Source organism: Amblyomma maculatum, chromosome 9 (assembly GCF_055883805.1).
Source record: "Amblyomma maculatum isolate TAMU_Amacu chromosome 9, ASM5588380v1, whole genome shotgun sequence".
NCBI classification, from domain to species: Eukaryota; Metazoa; Arthropoda; class Arachnida; order Ixodida; family Ixodidae; genus Amblyomma; species Amblyomma maculatum.
In genome coordinates this window covers 129,083,136-129,099,781 of record NC_139352.1, presented here as the reverse complement: position 1 = coordinate 129,099,781, position 16,646 = coordinate 129,083,136, and the positions used below count along the sequence as shown (strand labels likewise).

The window sequence follows — 16,646 nt, the reverse complement described above, 5'->3', positions numbered from 1 at the left end:
GCAGCAACCAAGAGGTGCTGAAACTTGTAACAAGGCCAGTTTCCTAAAAACTAACCAGATATTGTCCCTTCAGGTGATGGTGGGTCGCTGCCTATTCAGTTAAGCGGTGGTGCACCTCAGTGTTATTTTTATCAATCAATCAATTAGCCCTTATTTCGGCAGAAAGGAAGGCAGAGAAAGAATTTAAATCCCTAGACAGGTTTTGCCAGCTAGTAATGACAAGTCTGCTGACATCTGATGTTCTTTTGCTAAAGGTGGCCTTGAGAAACGCTACACAACTTTTGGGGTAACAGCACCTAGAGTAATGCTGGCTCTTCATTCGGACCTGCGCTACTATGCCACTCCTGAACCCGTGCTAGCGCCAGTGAGCTGTGTTAGAGGAAGGACTAGGCACATGGCAAAAACCATCAGCAAAACGAAGGGGTTGAAACAACTTTGCATATACAAAAACAAAAAATAGCTCATTAAGGGGCCTTAGGTAGGAAAAGACCACTCGCAGGCCTAGTATCTCACCTGGTCTCCCTCGACCTGGACCGAGAGAATGCCGAGCTCGCGGAGTGCCCGGTCACCCCGCTGGGCCAGCTGCCGCAGCCGCAGCGCCGCATCACGGGGCAGTGTGAACGTCACCCGCACACTGTTCCACGGCTCCACCTTCTTCACCCACAGCGGCTGCTCCTCTGCATTAAAACAGTAACTCCATCAGGCACACACTTCGCCCGGCAGTTGCTGCTGCGAACGGCCAGCTTTGAATCAGGGGCCCAAGGGTTACAATGTGACTGCAGCCAATTCAAGGTTTCAGCCACATGCTTAAGACAATGTGCCCACCATCAAAACAAAGAAAGAAGATGCATTGATGATAAGAACAGCAGGTAATATAAATGGCAGGGACTCAGGAGGCTGACGACATACACTGATGTGCCAGTCAAACAACCTTCTCCAGTAAAAAGATGGTGAAAAGTTCCTTTAAACACTCTTTGCTAGGAAAGGCAAAGTCTCAACATGGGTACTGAAGACTGAACTTAAATAATCAACTGTTCTATCCAATGGCTACCTCCATAAATTCATGAAAGATGCCACTGACATCAATGCCTATGTGGTGCCCAAGATACCTCCGATTGTCCCAAACTTGTCACCCTATGAACATTACATAACCAATGGTAAAAATATGTTATTTCAACCATTATCAACCACAGGATTTCTACAAAGCATGCATGGATGCATTCACAATTAATTCTATGACTATTTCGACATAATCCTGCCCCACGGCAGCTCAGTGGCTTCGTTTGGCTGCAGACTCCAAAGGCCATAGGATAGACTATGGTAACCTAACCACACTTTGATAAAGGCAAAATCCAAGAATGCTGGTATACTGTATGATGTCAATATGTGCTAAAGAACCTCAAGTGGCCTAAATTCATGCAAAGCCCTCCCCTATGACATCCCTCATAGCCAATGTGACGTTTCAAGACGTTAGACCCCATGCAAGACCACTAGTTTTATATTGACTTCTGCATTCAGGGTATTGCATTCTGCTGCTGAGTATGAGTTTGCAAGTTCACTTTCCAACCATTACAATCGCATTACGATGCAAGGCGAAATACAAAAGCATTCTTCGGAGCATGTTAAGAGGCCTCAGGTGGTTATTACATGAATACGAATTTTTCCACCATGGTGTGTCTCATAAACTGACTGCAGGGTGCATGCAGAATCCCTGGCCTTAAATTGAAGATTTTCAGAATACAAAGAAGCAATTTTGCAATTTTCAAGGAGCACCAGACGTAATTTTTTGGATCACTAAGATCTGCTGACACTTAGGCTTCACTGCCACCATTTTTGCTTCCTTTTCTCTGACTTTTCAGTGGATACTGTTGCCTTTGATAAGGAGAGTTATGTCGCTCTTTAATCATAACATTCTTGATGAGTAGTACTAGCAGCTCACCCCACAATCATTTTTTGCACTACTCTTTTTTTTTTTCTTTTTTTGGGACAAGTTCTGAATCTCTAGCTCCAGTGCATTCCTTTCCAATGTTCCCGCTGACTTCTCATTGTGATCTCTCAAACAAGTGCAAGCATTATGGGCAATTTTATGCCCTGCAAACATGAAATTTCCAATAACATAGCTGCTTCTGGAAGCCATACAATGAAACACCACCGAAGCAAGCCACTGCGGCGTCCCTCAAGCTGATGTTGCTTCATGATGCTAAACATCCCATACATAATTTTTTCTTGAAAGTTACTGCACATCCATATTTCTCCCATATTTCTCCAATTAATGCACAGGACCGGGTTAATTGAAGAAATATGGGAGAGGCCTTCGCCCTGCAGTGGGTAGTCAGGCTGAGGATGATGACTGCACATCCGTAACAGAGGTAACATGCAAATTTGGTTCCGAGGGCTGCATAAACATTTCAAAAAGCCCACGTAGCTCAAATGTTACTCCAATTATTACTTGGTAACTGCAGATGAATGTATGCCACTGCTAACGAGTATGATCATTACTGCACTCTCCAATGGGAACCTGCTGTTTTTAACAAGATTGCATTAAGTTTCATGCCAACGTAACCATTTTCTTTTCCTCTTTACTCACCAGTGTTTACCCCAGGAATAAATCAATCTTGATAGTCGCATAACTCCAAATAAAATTTATTCCTTTCGGAAAAGTTTTAGACTCGCCACCTGCTTGGAAAATAACCCTAAAATTCTGCTCTGCACAAGACTGAATTACTGTTCAATAACTTCAGTGATAAAAAATCATTCCATTAAATCACTTGGCTTATATGCGCAGTTATTTCCAGTATCTTTGCAGCGACTAAATCGTAGCTTGCACTTCGACATAATAAGACAATTTGCAGAAGGTCCTGAATTCTGTCAGGTATGCAATAATCCTGTCACACGAAAAATATGGTGGCACTTTCAAAAATTATTACACCACTAATTTACCATTTATCAAATACCCCGCATACAAAAATTACCATAAGCTTTCCTTGGTTTCCTGTAATGTTGGCCTCCTCTATACTCGCTTTAAGTCACTGGCACAGTGTCATATTATCCAATTCATTGACATTAACTGCAAAACTACACTTGCCTCGTAGTGAGTTCAGCAAACTACATGTGAACATATGTTTTTCTTTTTCTAAAAAAAAAAAAAAAAAGCAAGCTAAAGTCGCCCTTAGTCTTATATAGCAGTCTTTAAAGGGACAGAACACTGGAATTTAAGCCTCAAATTTTTTTTGCCGCAATAGAAAGACTGATGTCTTTTCAATTCCATAGCGGTTTTGGTAGAAACGGTGTAGAAAATTTTAACGAAAATTTTTCGATCAGAGCATGCGCCCGTTTTTATGTATAGTCCGATGCTGGAAACCATGAGCAGCGACCGCGATGGCGTCTGGTGGTCGACAAAAAGCATGTACCAAAAGCAAATATAAATTTCACTCGCCAGGCAGTAATTCGACATTTTTTTTCCATAGAGTAACGCCCTTTTCAGTTTCACACTCAAGGCTGTTACGGCACAATAATGTACACCTCGTCAACGAAAGTTTTACTGGGTACTATCATCGCTTCAGTCACGGAATTCCAAACAATGTGGCGCCATCTAGTGGCAAAACCTGAAAGCATGCCTTTCGCGGTGCAAAAGGAAGGGTAGTTTTTATTTAAGGACGCAGTGGAGAGAGCGCAAAATATAACGAATTATGACAAGCACTCCTAGAAGGAAGAAGAATTGTGCACTTGCGATAATCGGCAATATTTTGCTGACATAGTCACGTGGGGGACTACACCGAAAATTATAGGGTTTCTCCGCCAGATAGCGCCTCAATTGTTTTTATGTGATTTTCGATGCCAAATTAAAATTATAAAGCCTGTTTTCTTCGATATTGTAGTGCTCGATGTGTAATATATGAGGAAAGGTCTTTCGATCTCCACCATAATCTCATGACATATTTTGGACAGTGTTCTGTCCCTTTAACAGAATTTGAGGCACAGTCTGGCAACAAGTGGTGTGCCTGCTCTTGAACGGATAGCCAAAACCGTATCGACATCCTGCAGTGGCTGGCGTTTCTTTTTCGTCTTAAGCGCATTCATCTTCGCATGCGCTCTTTCGTTCGACCTATGAGAGTATAAAATGCCTCTTTAGCAATGACTAACAGCATACAGAGGCAGTTTACAGTGCCTTTCCAGAAAAAGTGATATTCGCCGAAGCGATTAGCAACATAGCCGCTCTCTCAGCAACAGTTCGGCAGTTCAGAAAAGAGCGTGTGGTGCCGTGGACAAGATCAGCTGTTCGCACGCAACTTTTTAAGAAATGCCGTTTAAGCAACATGCTTGATGGAACTAGATGGCACACTCTGGGAGGTGGCAAGCAGCAAAAAACTGACAATGCTGCTGAAAGTTTAGAGTGAGATCGTATCTCCGGTGATGCAGGGACACAGCGATGTTGTAAATATATACGCTTCTCCATTTTTTTTTAGTTATTTATTTATTTTTTAATTCATAATGAGGGGGTCTACCTATATTCCCACTCGACCTATAATATGGTTCATACAGTACGATTGAACAGCTTAATCCTGGAGTCAAGGACAATATACTGAACCACGTCATATATCCCTTCTAAGGCAGGTCAAAGGCCAAAGCTCGCATCTATGTGGGCTTAGTAAATGCTTGTACAGCAATTACTGTCACGCAACGAGAATATCAGCCCCACAAACAATACAACTCAAAATGCATACACAATGATGTCAGTGACTCTAAGAGAAGGGTTGCTGAGAGCCTAGCTTTCCTATAATCCATGCCTCTTTACCGCAGCATTTGACAATAGCATGCTTTTTTTCTCCAAAATTGGATTAGTCACTCGTCTATTGCAGAAGGTTCCTTTCCTTCAGCAGAAACTCGCTGTAAACTTGAGAACAAGCATTGCATGCATTTCTGTGAGCACCACCAGCTACCAATCCACATCAGAGGTACGGCGGTGGTAACACCATCTCTATACTCGAGGACAGCTTTCTGTGGCTATGCAGCCAAGGCTACCGTGGCAGGGCTTTCCTCACAGTGTTTAACACCAAGTAGTTCAGGCACGTCTGGCCTCAGTTACGGTTGCGATTTTAGTCCAGCCTCTACGCTGAATTAGCAGTCTTCAAGCCATTAACTACACAAAAATGTGTTTCTTTACACCACTGAAGGCTAATGCATAAACTGGGACTAATTAATAGCCCACACAGAAACCGACGGGGGAGACAGCAGACGCAGCACACATTGCGGGATTCTCAAAAAGCAGCACAGCCCTCTACTGCCTACTTGTCTTTTTTGTTGTTTTAAAATCAGTATATAAGTAGTAGTTTCACCCAATAAATGTCAGCTGGAAGTTTAGCATTTTTGCATAAGCTAAGTCTAGGCTGCGTTTGTACTCTGCTAAGAGATGCGTACCGCAAGCCCAACCCGGACATCATATTCGCAGCAACATGTAAATGTGCCATTTCCCACACCCCTGACATCTATGCAGTCCTTTTCCCCGCTCTGAAAAAGAGTGCCACAGTACACCTGCTGCTGTGTGTGGTAAAAACAGGAACACTAGACTTCACGTGAACATTAGAGCATGTCAGGAAATGGCACACTTAGCAGCATGAGTGGCAAGTATTGTAGCAAAACTGCATGCTTTCAAAATGAAAGAGATGAATCCCACACAGGTGGCCATGATATGTGTGTATGTGTGTGTGCGCGCGTGTTCAATGAAGAACATAGTTGTGTGTCGCAAGTATGACGAACAAGTCAAATCTGCCTAAAACTAGAGCACGCTACAGAAGCCTCATTAATCAAGCCCAGTCTGGCAAAACATTTATTTATTTAAAGTTAACAAGACACAGACTCTTTCCAATACACAGCCACAGAACTTGACACTTTTTCTGCCATGATAAAAGATTAAGAAAAAGATGACAAGGTTAATCCCACAGCACCCCAGTGACAGGGATTCCATTGTCACTCACCATCAGAGATGAGCTCCCTGAGGCGCAGCACGAGGCTCCGGAGACGCCCCGGGAATCCGGGGTCGCGCAGGTCCCCCTCACAGGTCAGTACTGTGGTGGCTAGGTCCTGGCCTTCCCCTTCCTCCATATCTGCAAACAGCACAACCCCCATGCATGTCTTTTATGTTGGAGGGGGGAGGAAATGGGGAGGCCACCCATGCTTTCACGCAGAATCCAATGAGTCATTTAGGAGGGATCGTGCAGTAGCAGACTTTGCTAGCTCTAAAAATCTGTCCGAGTAGTTAAGCTCAAAGCATGGTCCAGTCTGACAGCCCTTCACAAGCAGCAGATGCTGGCAGCATGTGCTGCGTGTTGATTCGTTGAATTCAATTATAGCTTTAGTTTCAAATCATCTTTACCACTGCGAGACATGCTGACGTCGCATCCACATGTGCAACATACAAAATGTTCGTTTTTTTTTTCTTCTGTGTCACGAAGAACAGAAATTCACGCAAGATCTGAAAAACTTTTACAAATATCTCTTCTACGGCTTAGATAGTGCCATGACTTCAAAAGCACATGAGAATTCTAGCTTTATACTACGCATCGCACACAGGCACCTTAGTAAACCCTGAACAAATGCATGAGCAGCTGCAACAGCAAGCATGAACCCACAACCAGCTACTTTGACATCGGCTTGACTTTGCCTTGATCAGCTGCTTAGCTGGTGATGCCGATGATGCTAATATAGCCACTGATGGTGACACTGGATATTATGATGCAGCTGCACAATACATGGTGCAATTTTCGCAAAAGCATGCTTACGTGGGCAGAAGCAATTTTTCAGATTTTGTAAAGCAGTCACCACACAATCGAGAAGTTTAGTCGAAAACAGGGAGTCTCCTGGATGAATCTGGAGAGCTAGCCGGTATGTACGCATCAAACAGGACCTCGGACTATAAGTACACAAATCCGTAAAAGGATGGCTGCTCGTGTACCAGATAAGGGAAACAAGACTGGCCAACTGCCACAAGATGCAGCAGCTGAACCATAGTGAAGCCCGAACCAGATTCCTTTAACGAGAATTTCACTCTCAAACCGGCCTAAAATTCATAAAATCACCAAGGTTGGCTGCCAAACGGCAGTCTGCCAACTGTGTGAGTGGAAGAAAAATATTTCCCCAAGAGCATCACAATTTTTGGCAAGATTTCAGACCTTCAGACGAAGCTCATTTCTATGCAAAAGAGGCCAAATTCAATGCCAAGACACAGCTGATCCTGGAAGGCAACATCATTCCCTGTGCTGAAGAGAATGCAGTAAAGTGACAATCGATTGCAGCAAGGCTGGGCCTCTACCCAAACTGCACAGAAGGCCTTGGAGTGGTGTCAGGCGAACTTCCTCACCTTCTGGACAAATTAAGTTTGGCCGCTAATTTCCCCTCCCTCTCAACACATTGGATTTGCTGTTCAGGATATCCCGGAGAGAAAAAACTTACTCTTTCATGTACAAATTGATTGAACCACAGAACCATCATGCTCTTGAGAGGGCCTGGAGCACAATCACTAAAGAAGGAATTAAAGCTATTTTGAAGAACCTTCACAAGCATCTAGAACCCTGCATCCAATATTTCAAAACTGAAATAAGAGCTCTGGTATGCCACACACCGTGCTTTTAAATTTATAAAAATAGTGCTCCATTTTACTTGTGCTCTGAAAAGCAATGATTGCTTGTTCACGTTGCCATACTTTTTGGTGGACTTATACCCCTGGAAAACTTCCTGCAGCTCTACAGCGAAGGCTTGGCAGGAAAGCACCCGTTCTTGTGCCATGGAGAGTGAGCAACATGAGCAGCAAACATCCCATTATCCAAGGCAGGAACACAAAGGCCTTTCCTGCCTAGCCTTTGCTACAGAGCCACAAAAAGTTGTCCAGGAGTTTAGCCCCCAATGCATAAACCGGCTCAGCAAGCAACGTGGAAATGCCAGGGAGCCCTTGTAAGAAGGGTCTATAGTCGGATACACCTCAAGTGCGCAGTGACTGCAAACTGATTCCTTAGTGACCAACATAACAGTCCACTGCTAAAGCTATAGTTACATAAACAAGAATCTAATTATTAGACGAAATTAAAAATTCATGAAATTTTGGCCCCTGGCCTGTCTGATGTAGACAAATGTCAAATGCTACTTTTGTTCACAGTTGTGATTGGTTGCGAAGTACTACAGGATGGCGTGAATCACGGTCCATTAACATCAACTGCTGTTTGTATCCTACTATTTGCTACGACATTACAAACTATTGGTTTTCTAATAAATCCTAAGGGGAAATTATGCGTGCCAGTTAGCACTCTGTGACCAGAACATTTAAAACCTAAAAAATAATGTAAAAAAGTTGTACAGGTTCAACTATCCTTTAAGGAAGTTTCACAAGCGTCAGCCATTTTCTACTGCCATAGTCACAGCTGCCAGTTCTATCTTGGTTCACTTCAGTGCTGGTAGGCTTCTCGGCAACGGGCTAGTCTGGCTTCTCTGTTCAATGGTCTCGGCAACCCATCTGGCACGTCTACGGTCTCTGTCTTTAGCAAAATGGCATATTTACCTAGGTTAAATGAAAGAAGCAGCGCAGATGGAACTTCACAAAAAGACGACGTTTGCTGAACAGCACGAGATGAAACATGGCGCACGACTATATGGTGCCCTCTATTGAATGCATGAGGTACTAGATCCAGGAATAATGCGGAAAAATGTGAAACTAAAAAATGATTGCAGTAAAGCTTGCGTTCTAAAAATTAAATGCAGAAGTAAACTCCTCCTGCCCCACCCTTCTCCACAAGCCGACTGCAGAGTGTCAAGACAGTCTTTTTTTGTGTGAGTGCAGAATAAATGAGGCAGGGCAGCTCAGCTATTCACAATGTTTATATACAGAATATTTGACCTGAAATTCAAGAACATGAAGCAATAGCCAAGAACAGCAAAAAAAAAAAAAAATTCACCCTCTTGAATAGAAATTGTTTATGCAAGGACTACCTAAAAGCTTGCCTCTAGCTTCCTTTCCATGGGCATCTGCTCTGCCTTTTTGTTCCTGGCCATTCAACACAAACACGGCCAGTTACATAATATTTAACCTCAATGACCTCCAGGAGACCACCTGCACAATCATGCAAGAGCAAACATTTCCTGCAGCTTTTTGTCCCATTAGGCAAATTCTCAACATCCAGCTAGAGCTCTATCATTCTTGATTTTCCTTCTTGCTAGATGCTTTTTTTTTTCTTAAAAACTAGTACTTCCTCTCAGCCATTAAGCCGTTGTGTGAACAAAGTTTTGTGGCCTCAAATGAAATAAAATAAAGCACTTTAGAGCAACGAGTGGGTTTTCAAACCTGGGCAAGCACGACCAGATTGGCCATTGCTGTAGACCACTAGGCCATCACCGCAGCCAAACATCTGTATTTAACTTGACAGTTGTATTTAACTGACAGTTGACAGTTGACCCTTGACAGTTTCTTGACTTTGCACACAGACCTGCACACAGATTTTTATGAACCTCTTAACATGTTCCCAATAAATTCTTATATGTATATAAAAGCCACCCTCCTTTCACAACACCTACGATGTGAGTTTAACGTTTGTTACTAGACGGCGCCACAGTGTTTTGAATTCCTTGGATAGAATGATGAGCACGACCCACTAAAACTTATATCGATGACGCGTATGTTCCCATTCCGTTTGTCGGCGCGCAATTGTCATCGCGGTCACTGCTCTTAGTTTCTAGCATCGGTTTGCATAAAATCTGACAAACAACATTGATCGCTAAATTCTCTGTTTAAATTCTCTTTATGCCGTTTCTAACAAAACCTCTCTGGAATCAACAAGAAACTGAACACTTAAAAAGTGCAAGAACCACATCCATATTGAAACAAATTTCAGGGGCTCTTACACATCTTAAAACATCAAGGGCCCAAAGATTTCAAGAATGTGTGCGAATCCTGCATTCACCTTCAAGTGATGATCATGGCAAGTTAAAATAAAGCGGTGGTAAAAAAGAAATTTCCAGCATTTAGTACCATTCCTTTCTCAGTATGTTTTGCCGCTGGACAAATGTCAACACAACAACAATAGCCACATGAGGCAATGAGAATGAGACAATAAGAATTGGATGCAGTGTCCCTTTCAAATCATTGAGGGCTGCAATCACTATCAACATGATACTGGACTAGTTTTAACCTCAATTATCCAGCATACCTCTGCAATGCCCATACATTAAGTGTTGCCTACCTGCAAACCCTCAAACAAGTTCATGTATTAAAAGCAGCAAGAAGAATGACTAATAGTTGATGTGGAACATGCTTCACCATGAAAAAAAAAAATGTCGATGAGAATGTTGATAAGAAAAAAAGGAAAGAGTGTGTACCACCAAGCTTATACAATAAACTTATTAGTGAAAGCAAGAATGCTATTAAATTATACCTGCATGCCCTCCACACAAATGCAGGAGAAATGTAGACAATGAGGCACAAGCGAAATATGCAGAAGATGAGGCACTTCCACCCAGAAGACAATGTCCGGACCATTACTTCCTACTTTGCATTGAAGATGTAAACAAACTCCTGGCACGTGCCCAAATCCCATCATAGAATGGCCTTGCCTTGAAAAGGCACTAAAGACACCCAAATATGCTATTAAAATCTAATAAATGGCATTCTGACATTGTTGCCGCATATACGGGAGCAAAAAATTGTATTACTGCTGAGATATTGTGATAAGAAGTTGAGGTTTTTTTTCTGTTCCCGCCAGTCGAATTCTGTTTACTCCTACTACGTAGTACGATAGAATGACACACACTATGGCAAGAGGAGACTCCAGATTACTGGCATGCGGAGAGCGAATTTGAGGAAGTTGAGCCGGCGCGGCCTGCGGCGTCGACCGGTTAGCATCCCTCAAGGGCCAACATGGCAACGGCGTACTCAATTGACAATCGGCTCACAATAAGTGACGACCAAAGCAGAAATAAATAAAACAATGAAGAGAGTAACTTACCGAGCGATGGGCCCATAAAGGAAGAAAAAACAGAGCGCTTGTAATGCATAATACTTTACGTGTTTCTCAAGCTTTTGCGCTCCTTCTTGCACTGCGTATAAACAAACCGAGCCCTCGGTCATCGCAATGCTTCCCCAAATGTTTATACAAATAAGATTTAGTTACCAGCAAAATAGTGTCCTCACTGCTGCGCTTGCCAGTTTTGAAGCTTCACCGCACTTTTTTCCTTGAAGGTTTGTGCTACGGCTCCATATTCAGCGAAAATTACGTCCCCGGTAGCAGAGCATGACCGAAGAGCTGGTGCTCCTAAATTTGCCAGCACTATGAAATTCCACATCTTAAAATGATTCCAGTGCACAATATAGTGCGCATAGACATCCAGAACATTAGTTGCTAGTCCTGAGAGCAGGAAGCATGCTCCGATGGTCAAGAAGTTGTAATTTTTAGAGTGGCAGCAATGGCCTGCAAACCTCGAAACATGAAGTTCCATTATAAATGCGGCCGTGACATAAAATGCAGAAATATTTCCCAGCCTCGTATGTCTCGGTGTTGCCGAGTGGTTAACGTGAAACGTTAAGGAGCACGCAGTAGTCAGTTCGAATCACGATGGTGGTGTCGTTTTTTGTTTCTACAAATTGATTTTTTTTAGCTTTCTTTAATGTATTTGTGGTGCTTTGCTATTTTTTATTTTTACTTTTTATCCAAGGCCCTTTTCTCGCCGGGCGACCAGCGCAATAGGCAAGGATGCAATAGGGGAACAATGACATTTGGAATAAGATCGACGCTCTCCTTGGTATGAGCAGCAAGTATGCCCCTTTTGTTTACGATGCCTGCAAATAGCACGTTGAAGCTCTTGTTGCCACAGTATGTGGGTCAGATGTGCCATGATTTAGTGAACAATTGAATGATAATGCCGTTTTCCTTCAACACTTAGCATATGTATGCTTTTCGTGGCGTACATAGCTGCGGTCAGGTCAGGGTTAACTGGAGCTCGCAGTCGAAGCAGCGACGAGGGGGATATGTTGGCTCAGAAGTGTGAACGAAGGAGCATGTAGGCGGCAGCAGATTTTGCTCGCTCGTGCCTTCGAATGTTCAAATGTGAACGAGCCAGGCGCATCTGCTGCTCCGAGCTCATATTTCAGGCGCCGCAGGTCCAAAACGAAACTATCTCAGCACGCACAAAGTGCCTGACCCAGAACATAACCAAAACTGAAGTGGGCGCCTATGGTGCCTCCAAGTATATTTTTGTATTTGCCTTGCAACGCTTACGTTGTTTTTTTGCCGTCGTTTACATATGATATGTTATCATATTCGGGACAAAACCTACTACTGCATTCAAACTGACAACGTAATTTGAATTTGTCAGCCTCCAGGATCACTAGCGAGTCACGCGATTTGTAGTTGCGAGTCTCGACTGTTTCGGCTGTGGCGGTGATACCTGTATTTCTGTTCTTCCTGTTTACTACCTTATAACAGCTATTTTCAGTAAGAGTGGATTTTTTTGTAATAAGGAATTTGCATTCTATCAATGCAAGCCCACTTCATTTTTCTCTTTAGTGTCCCTTTGAGGTCAATCAAAATGTTAATGACACTCCCAGCATGCAAGCATTCCAGTGAGGTTTAAGGATTTTCACCACTGCAAAGTACTGCTTGCTTGTGCTCAATTATCTGATACCACAGCCTGGACAAGAGTTCGTGCAAGATGTCACACAAAGAAATTTCAGCATATGCATTGACTGGCCAAACAAAGACCAGTGAGGCAACAGATCCTGCATGACGCCCTTCCTTAGAATAGTTTCAGCGCCCTTTTCTGAATATGAGTTACCGAAAAGCTGTGAGGATGCAATTTTTTTTCTACTTTTTTCAAGCAAAGTGAATCATCGCAAGTCTGCAAGTTAATGCAGTACAGATTAAAATGTATATAGTTATAAAAAAAAAAGATTCCCCACCACATACATACAACAGAGCAGCACAGCATCCGTGCTTCCTTGGAACAGCAGCAGCACCCTGGTTCACACAGTTGGTGAGCACAAGCCTTGAGCCTCTTTGGCCACACAAATTTTGTTTTCAACCGAAGGATCACGATACTGACTTTTTTAAGAGAGTGAGAGGGGGAGGGGGTCAACAGCTTCCTCAGCACCCCACTCTGCTGCACCAACAAGTGCCTGGAGATTTGCTTTCATGCTTTTCTGCACTGGGGCAGAATACTAATGACCCTTCCATTTGAACAGCTGCAGACAAAGCTATGCCTTTCAGCTGCAACAAAACATATGGCGAGACAAGCATCGACCATGCCTTTTCTACTGATCCCGTATTTTCATAGTTGTCAGAAAGTGTCAGCTAAGTTTCCATGTTAATGGCTGCACAGTACATGCAGCAAGTCAGCCCACAGTCGCCGATCATCCACAAAGTGCAAGTTTGGGCACATCAGCTGCCCTGTTCTGATAATGATTAACGTCAATGAAGACCCTCCGGAAATGTTCCTGTGCTTCATGAATGTGTCAATAACACTGCTAAAGCCTGGATTGCAGGTACCCAAACTTCACAGACGACAGTAGGATGAAACTGTGTGTGGTCAGTTTAAGGAGCCAGCACCACACATTTCTTTATTGAAATGAAAAAAAAAATGCCTTCCAGGACTTTCATACTACATTTTCACCTACATATGCATGCAATTGCACAAGGCCATGTAAGTAGGAGGATAGGTTCACGTTATCCAAGTAGGCATGGAAATACAGTAAGATGACAAGGGAGCAAGTTGTAGGCGAGGTATTGACAGAATTGAGGGCCTTTTTCGATCGATTTGGCTTCATTATTTCTAAACCAGTTGCGTACTGCATGCTGCGTGCGTATCTGAAAATTTTTCGCCGAGAACAGCGCCAAGAAATTGCAGCGGTGACTTGAAAAAACAAATTATCAAAAAGCAGGCAGCGAGGAAAAGGCCTGCGGATACACACACGTCAACAACGCCAACGGGGTCCGAACTCGCATAGCAAGTGGCGCCAAATTGCAGACGGGTCGACAAAGCGGCGATCATACCCGGGAGCGGCATGCGGCGCAAGCCGGGTTATTAATTCGGCCCGAGTGGGCGTGCCTGGATGTCAAACACGCAGAAGCTGGGGCGACGCAAGAACACAAGACGCGAACGGAGCGCTCACTGCATTTCCGCCTGACTGTTTTGACGCGTCTCTCTTGCTCTTTTTCACTTCGGAAATGAACCCTACGTTCGTTCGAACACAGCTCGGACCTTGTTCCGAAACACCGAACAAGCGTCCTCCAAATGGCCTCCCCTCCACCATCGAGCGCTGTGCCCGGCCACGCTGGAACCATGCACACGACGACCCCCGTAGGGGCATTTCCGTAGTCGCAAGAAAAAAAAAAAAGAAAAAACAGCTAGTTCTTAAGCGCTGCTCCGAAAACCGCTCTTGAAAACATGGATAGCCGATCTCAGCCACCTTTTTCAAGCAACGCGAAAGCATCCGGACGAGCGCGAGGGATGCGACGGCGAAAAGCTGTGCGCGCTCGGAGGAGAGGCGACCCCGCGCGACGCGCAATTTGCAGACCCCGAAACCGACTTCGGGCTGGCGCCGGCCGCGTATGACAGGACAGTCGCAGGTCGGCATCCGGCGACGTCGCAAGTTGAGAGACGAGTTCGCACACGCGGCGGAAGCCTGGGCACTGGAGCCGGGCGCTCGGAATCGACAGCCGTGATGATGACCAACGGCGGTGGCCGCCGCACGTCCAACGCTAGGACTAGTAGGGAAGTAGGCCTAACGCCGTCCCGTGTCGCTCAAAATCGATGGGGGTCCCGTAAGAGCGGACCAGCCCGACAGCGCACGTATGCTGTCCGCAGCGCCAAGCACGCTCGGACGAACTGGCAACGCACGTAGGAACGTTGCAATGCACACGTATAAATGATACGACACACAGCACGTATTTAATGCGCCGGGAACACAGCAACTGCCGAGGATTTAACAAGCGTCGCGGGGTTTTGCCTAGAGCTGAGCTGTCGGTTTCGTGGTGAACGACGCTGAAAAATGCAACTCTCTGCGCGAAAAACACTGCAAAACAAGTTTGCCGGTGCTGCTCGCATCATTCCGATGCCGGGTTCCTCGTGTCCGGCGCGCATATAGCATTGATTGCTGGTTTTGGTTGCTGAAGGTTACCGAACAGATGAGCCGTGTATCACATCCGAGCTGTGAATCGCTCCGCGCGGCCGGAACGACATTGGGCCTCATGCCATGCTAGGACCGGGATCGCCCCACACTGGCGGTCCCCAAAGCACTGTCGACAGTGCGCGACGCGTTGGCGGCAGTTTGCAAGCGCATTCGTTGGCGATACGGGATAAAAATCGGGCTCCAGCTAAGCCTAACAGTGCCTAGGCTTCTGCGGTCCTCGTCCAGCCAACGCAACAAACAGGAGGAGGGGGGGAGTGGAACTGATTCGAAGTTGCCCTGCCGAACACAACTTTCTCGCTTTGCACAGAGGTCAACCACGGTTGAAACACTGCCTACGGTACGCCCCTGTTACCAGACTCATAGGCAATGACGTATCGAAACTGTTTCATCAACGCGAGGGACGATTTTCAAAAGGCTCAAATGGGTCGATGGCAAAAATCGTCTGAACACCCGTGGATCAGAGCGATGATCAGCCCTTTCGCAGCGTCGTAGCGGACAAAAAAGCGGTCCATGCAAAACCTACTTCCTAACCGGTGCGGCGTGAAAGCAAAGGAAACGTCAACTCACCTGCTTGAGATATTTTTTCGAGCATAATTTTATCCCCGTGATGTGCGCCATGGAACAATAACACAATCCGCCATTTGCAATGACCCCAGTGCGCATGCGTTATTTAATCAGCAGGCATCATGGGAACGTTCCGATTCAGGCACCGCTTGGCGTCGGCTGCTGCGTTCTGCTACGTTCTGCTACTCGTGGTTGGGCGTAGTCACTCGTAAACGTGTATTTGCTCGTGTTCGATAGGTACACGAAGAAGCCGTTTGACACAACTCAAGAGTGAAATTTCGCCGAGCTTATTCCAAACGGACGTTTGAAAACGTCAGCACTGTAACACTGTTGTTGTCGCGGCGTTCTTATCCTTAGGTTATGTTGAAACCATGGGCCGACCTATCAGCGTGCGTGGCGTGCGTTGAAGCGGCCAGCTGTGTGCGTGTTTTTTCGTCTTAACAGGCTGTTCCGCAGGCTTCAAATTTCTCTGTGCGTACTCTTCTGTGCGGGCTCCACTGAAAGACTACGTAACGCTTGTGCAACGCCAGGAATCGTGGTACCTCTTTCGATCTAGTAAATCTGCGTGTGCTCGCGCCTAAGGCCCGGTTTCTTTGCAGCTAAAGTAGTCGAAAGGCAAGTAAAGCCTGGCTGGGCAGACGTTGTGGTACGTGTGTATTCTGCAAGTGATTCGGACAAGTGCCACGCTGTCCGCTTTTCTTACCGTTTTTTTTTTATTTTATTTTTTTAAGGGCTTCTCAGCTGCTCTTTGTGGCTTTCCAGTTTGGGTTGGCTGTGTTTCGTGCTCGATGTTCACGAGTTTGAAAACATGGTGCTCCTGCAGCGCATTGTTGCGAGACATTCCTGCGTTTAATAGGCCAGTATCGAAAACTTACCACCGTAATATGACGACTGTACACTGTAGAGAAGAAATTCCTTC

The 16,646-nt window shown here is 44.9% G+C and overlaps 1 protein-coding gene across 2 annotated transcripts in view; it reads right to left on the bottom strand.

The window, feature by feature from the left end:
- Positions 1–15,873, bottom strand: part of LOC146180373 (uncharacterized) — an 80,764-nt gene extending 64,891 nt beyond the window's left edge. The window contains exons 1-3 of one of the 2 annotated variants that reach the window (XM_084579567.1): positions 15,731–15,873; positions 5,976–6,104; positions 514–677 (exon numbers count right to left, since the gene is read on the bottom strand). In XM_084579567.1, coding sequence (XP_084435693.1) covers positions 514–677; positions 5,976–6,104; positions 15,731–15,755 — 318 coding nt within the window. In that variant the 5' untranslated portion in view covers positions 15,756–15,873. Of the gene's footprint in view, positions 1–513; positions 678–5,975; positions 6,105–9,328; positions 10,987–15,730 lie in introns of those variants that run through there. The other variant, XM_084579566.1, reaches the window with a different exon arrangement.
- Positions 15,874–16,646: the final 773 nt, after the last annotated feature.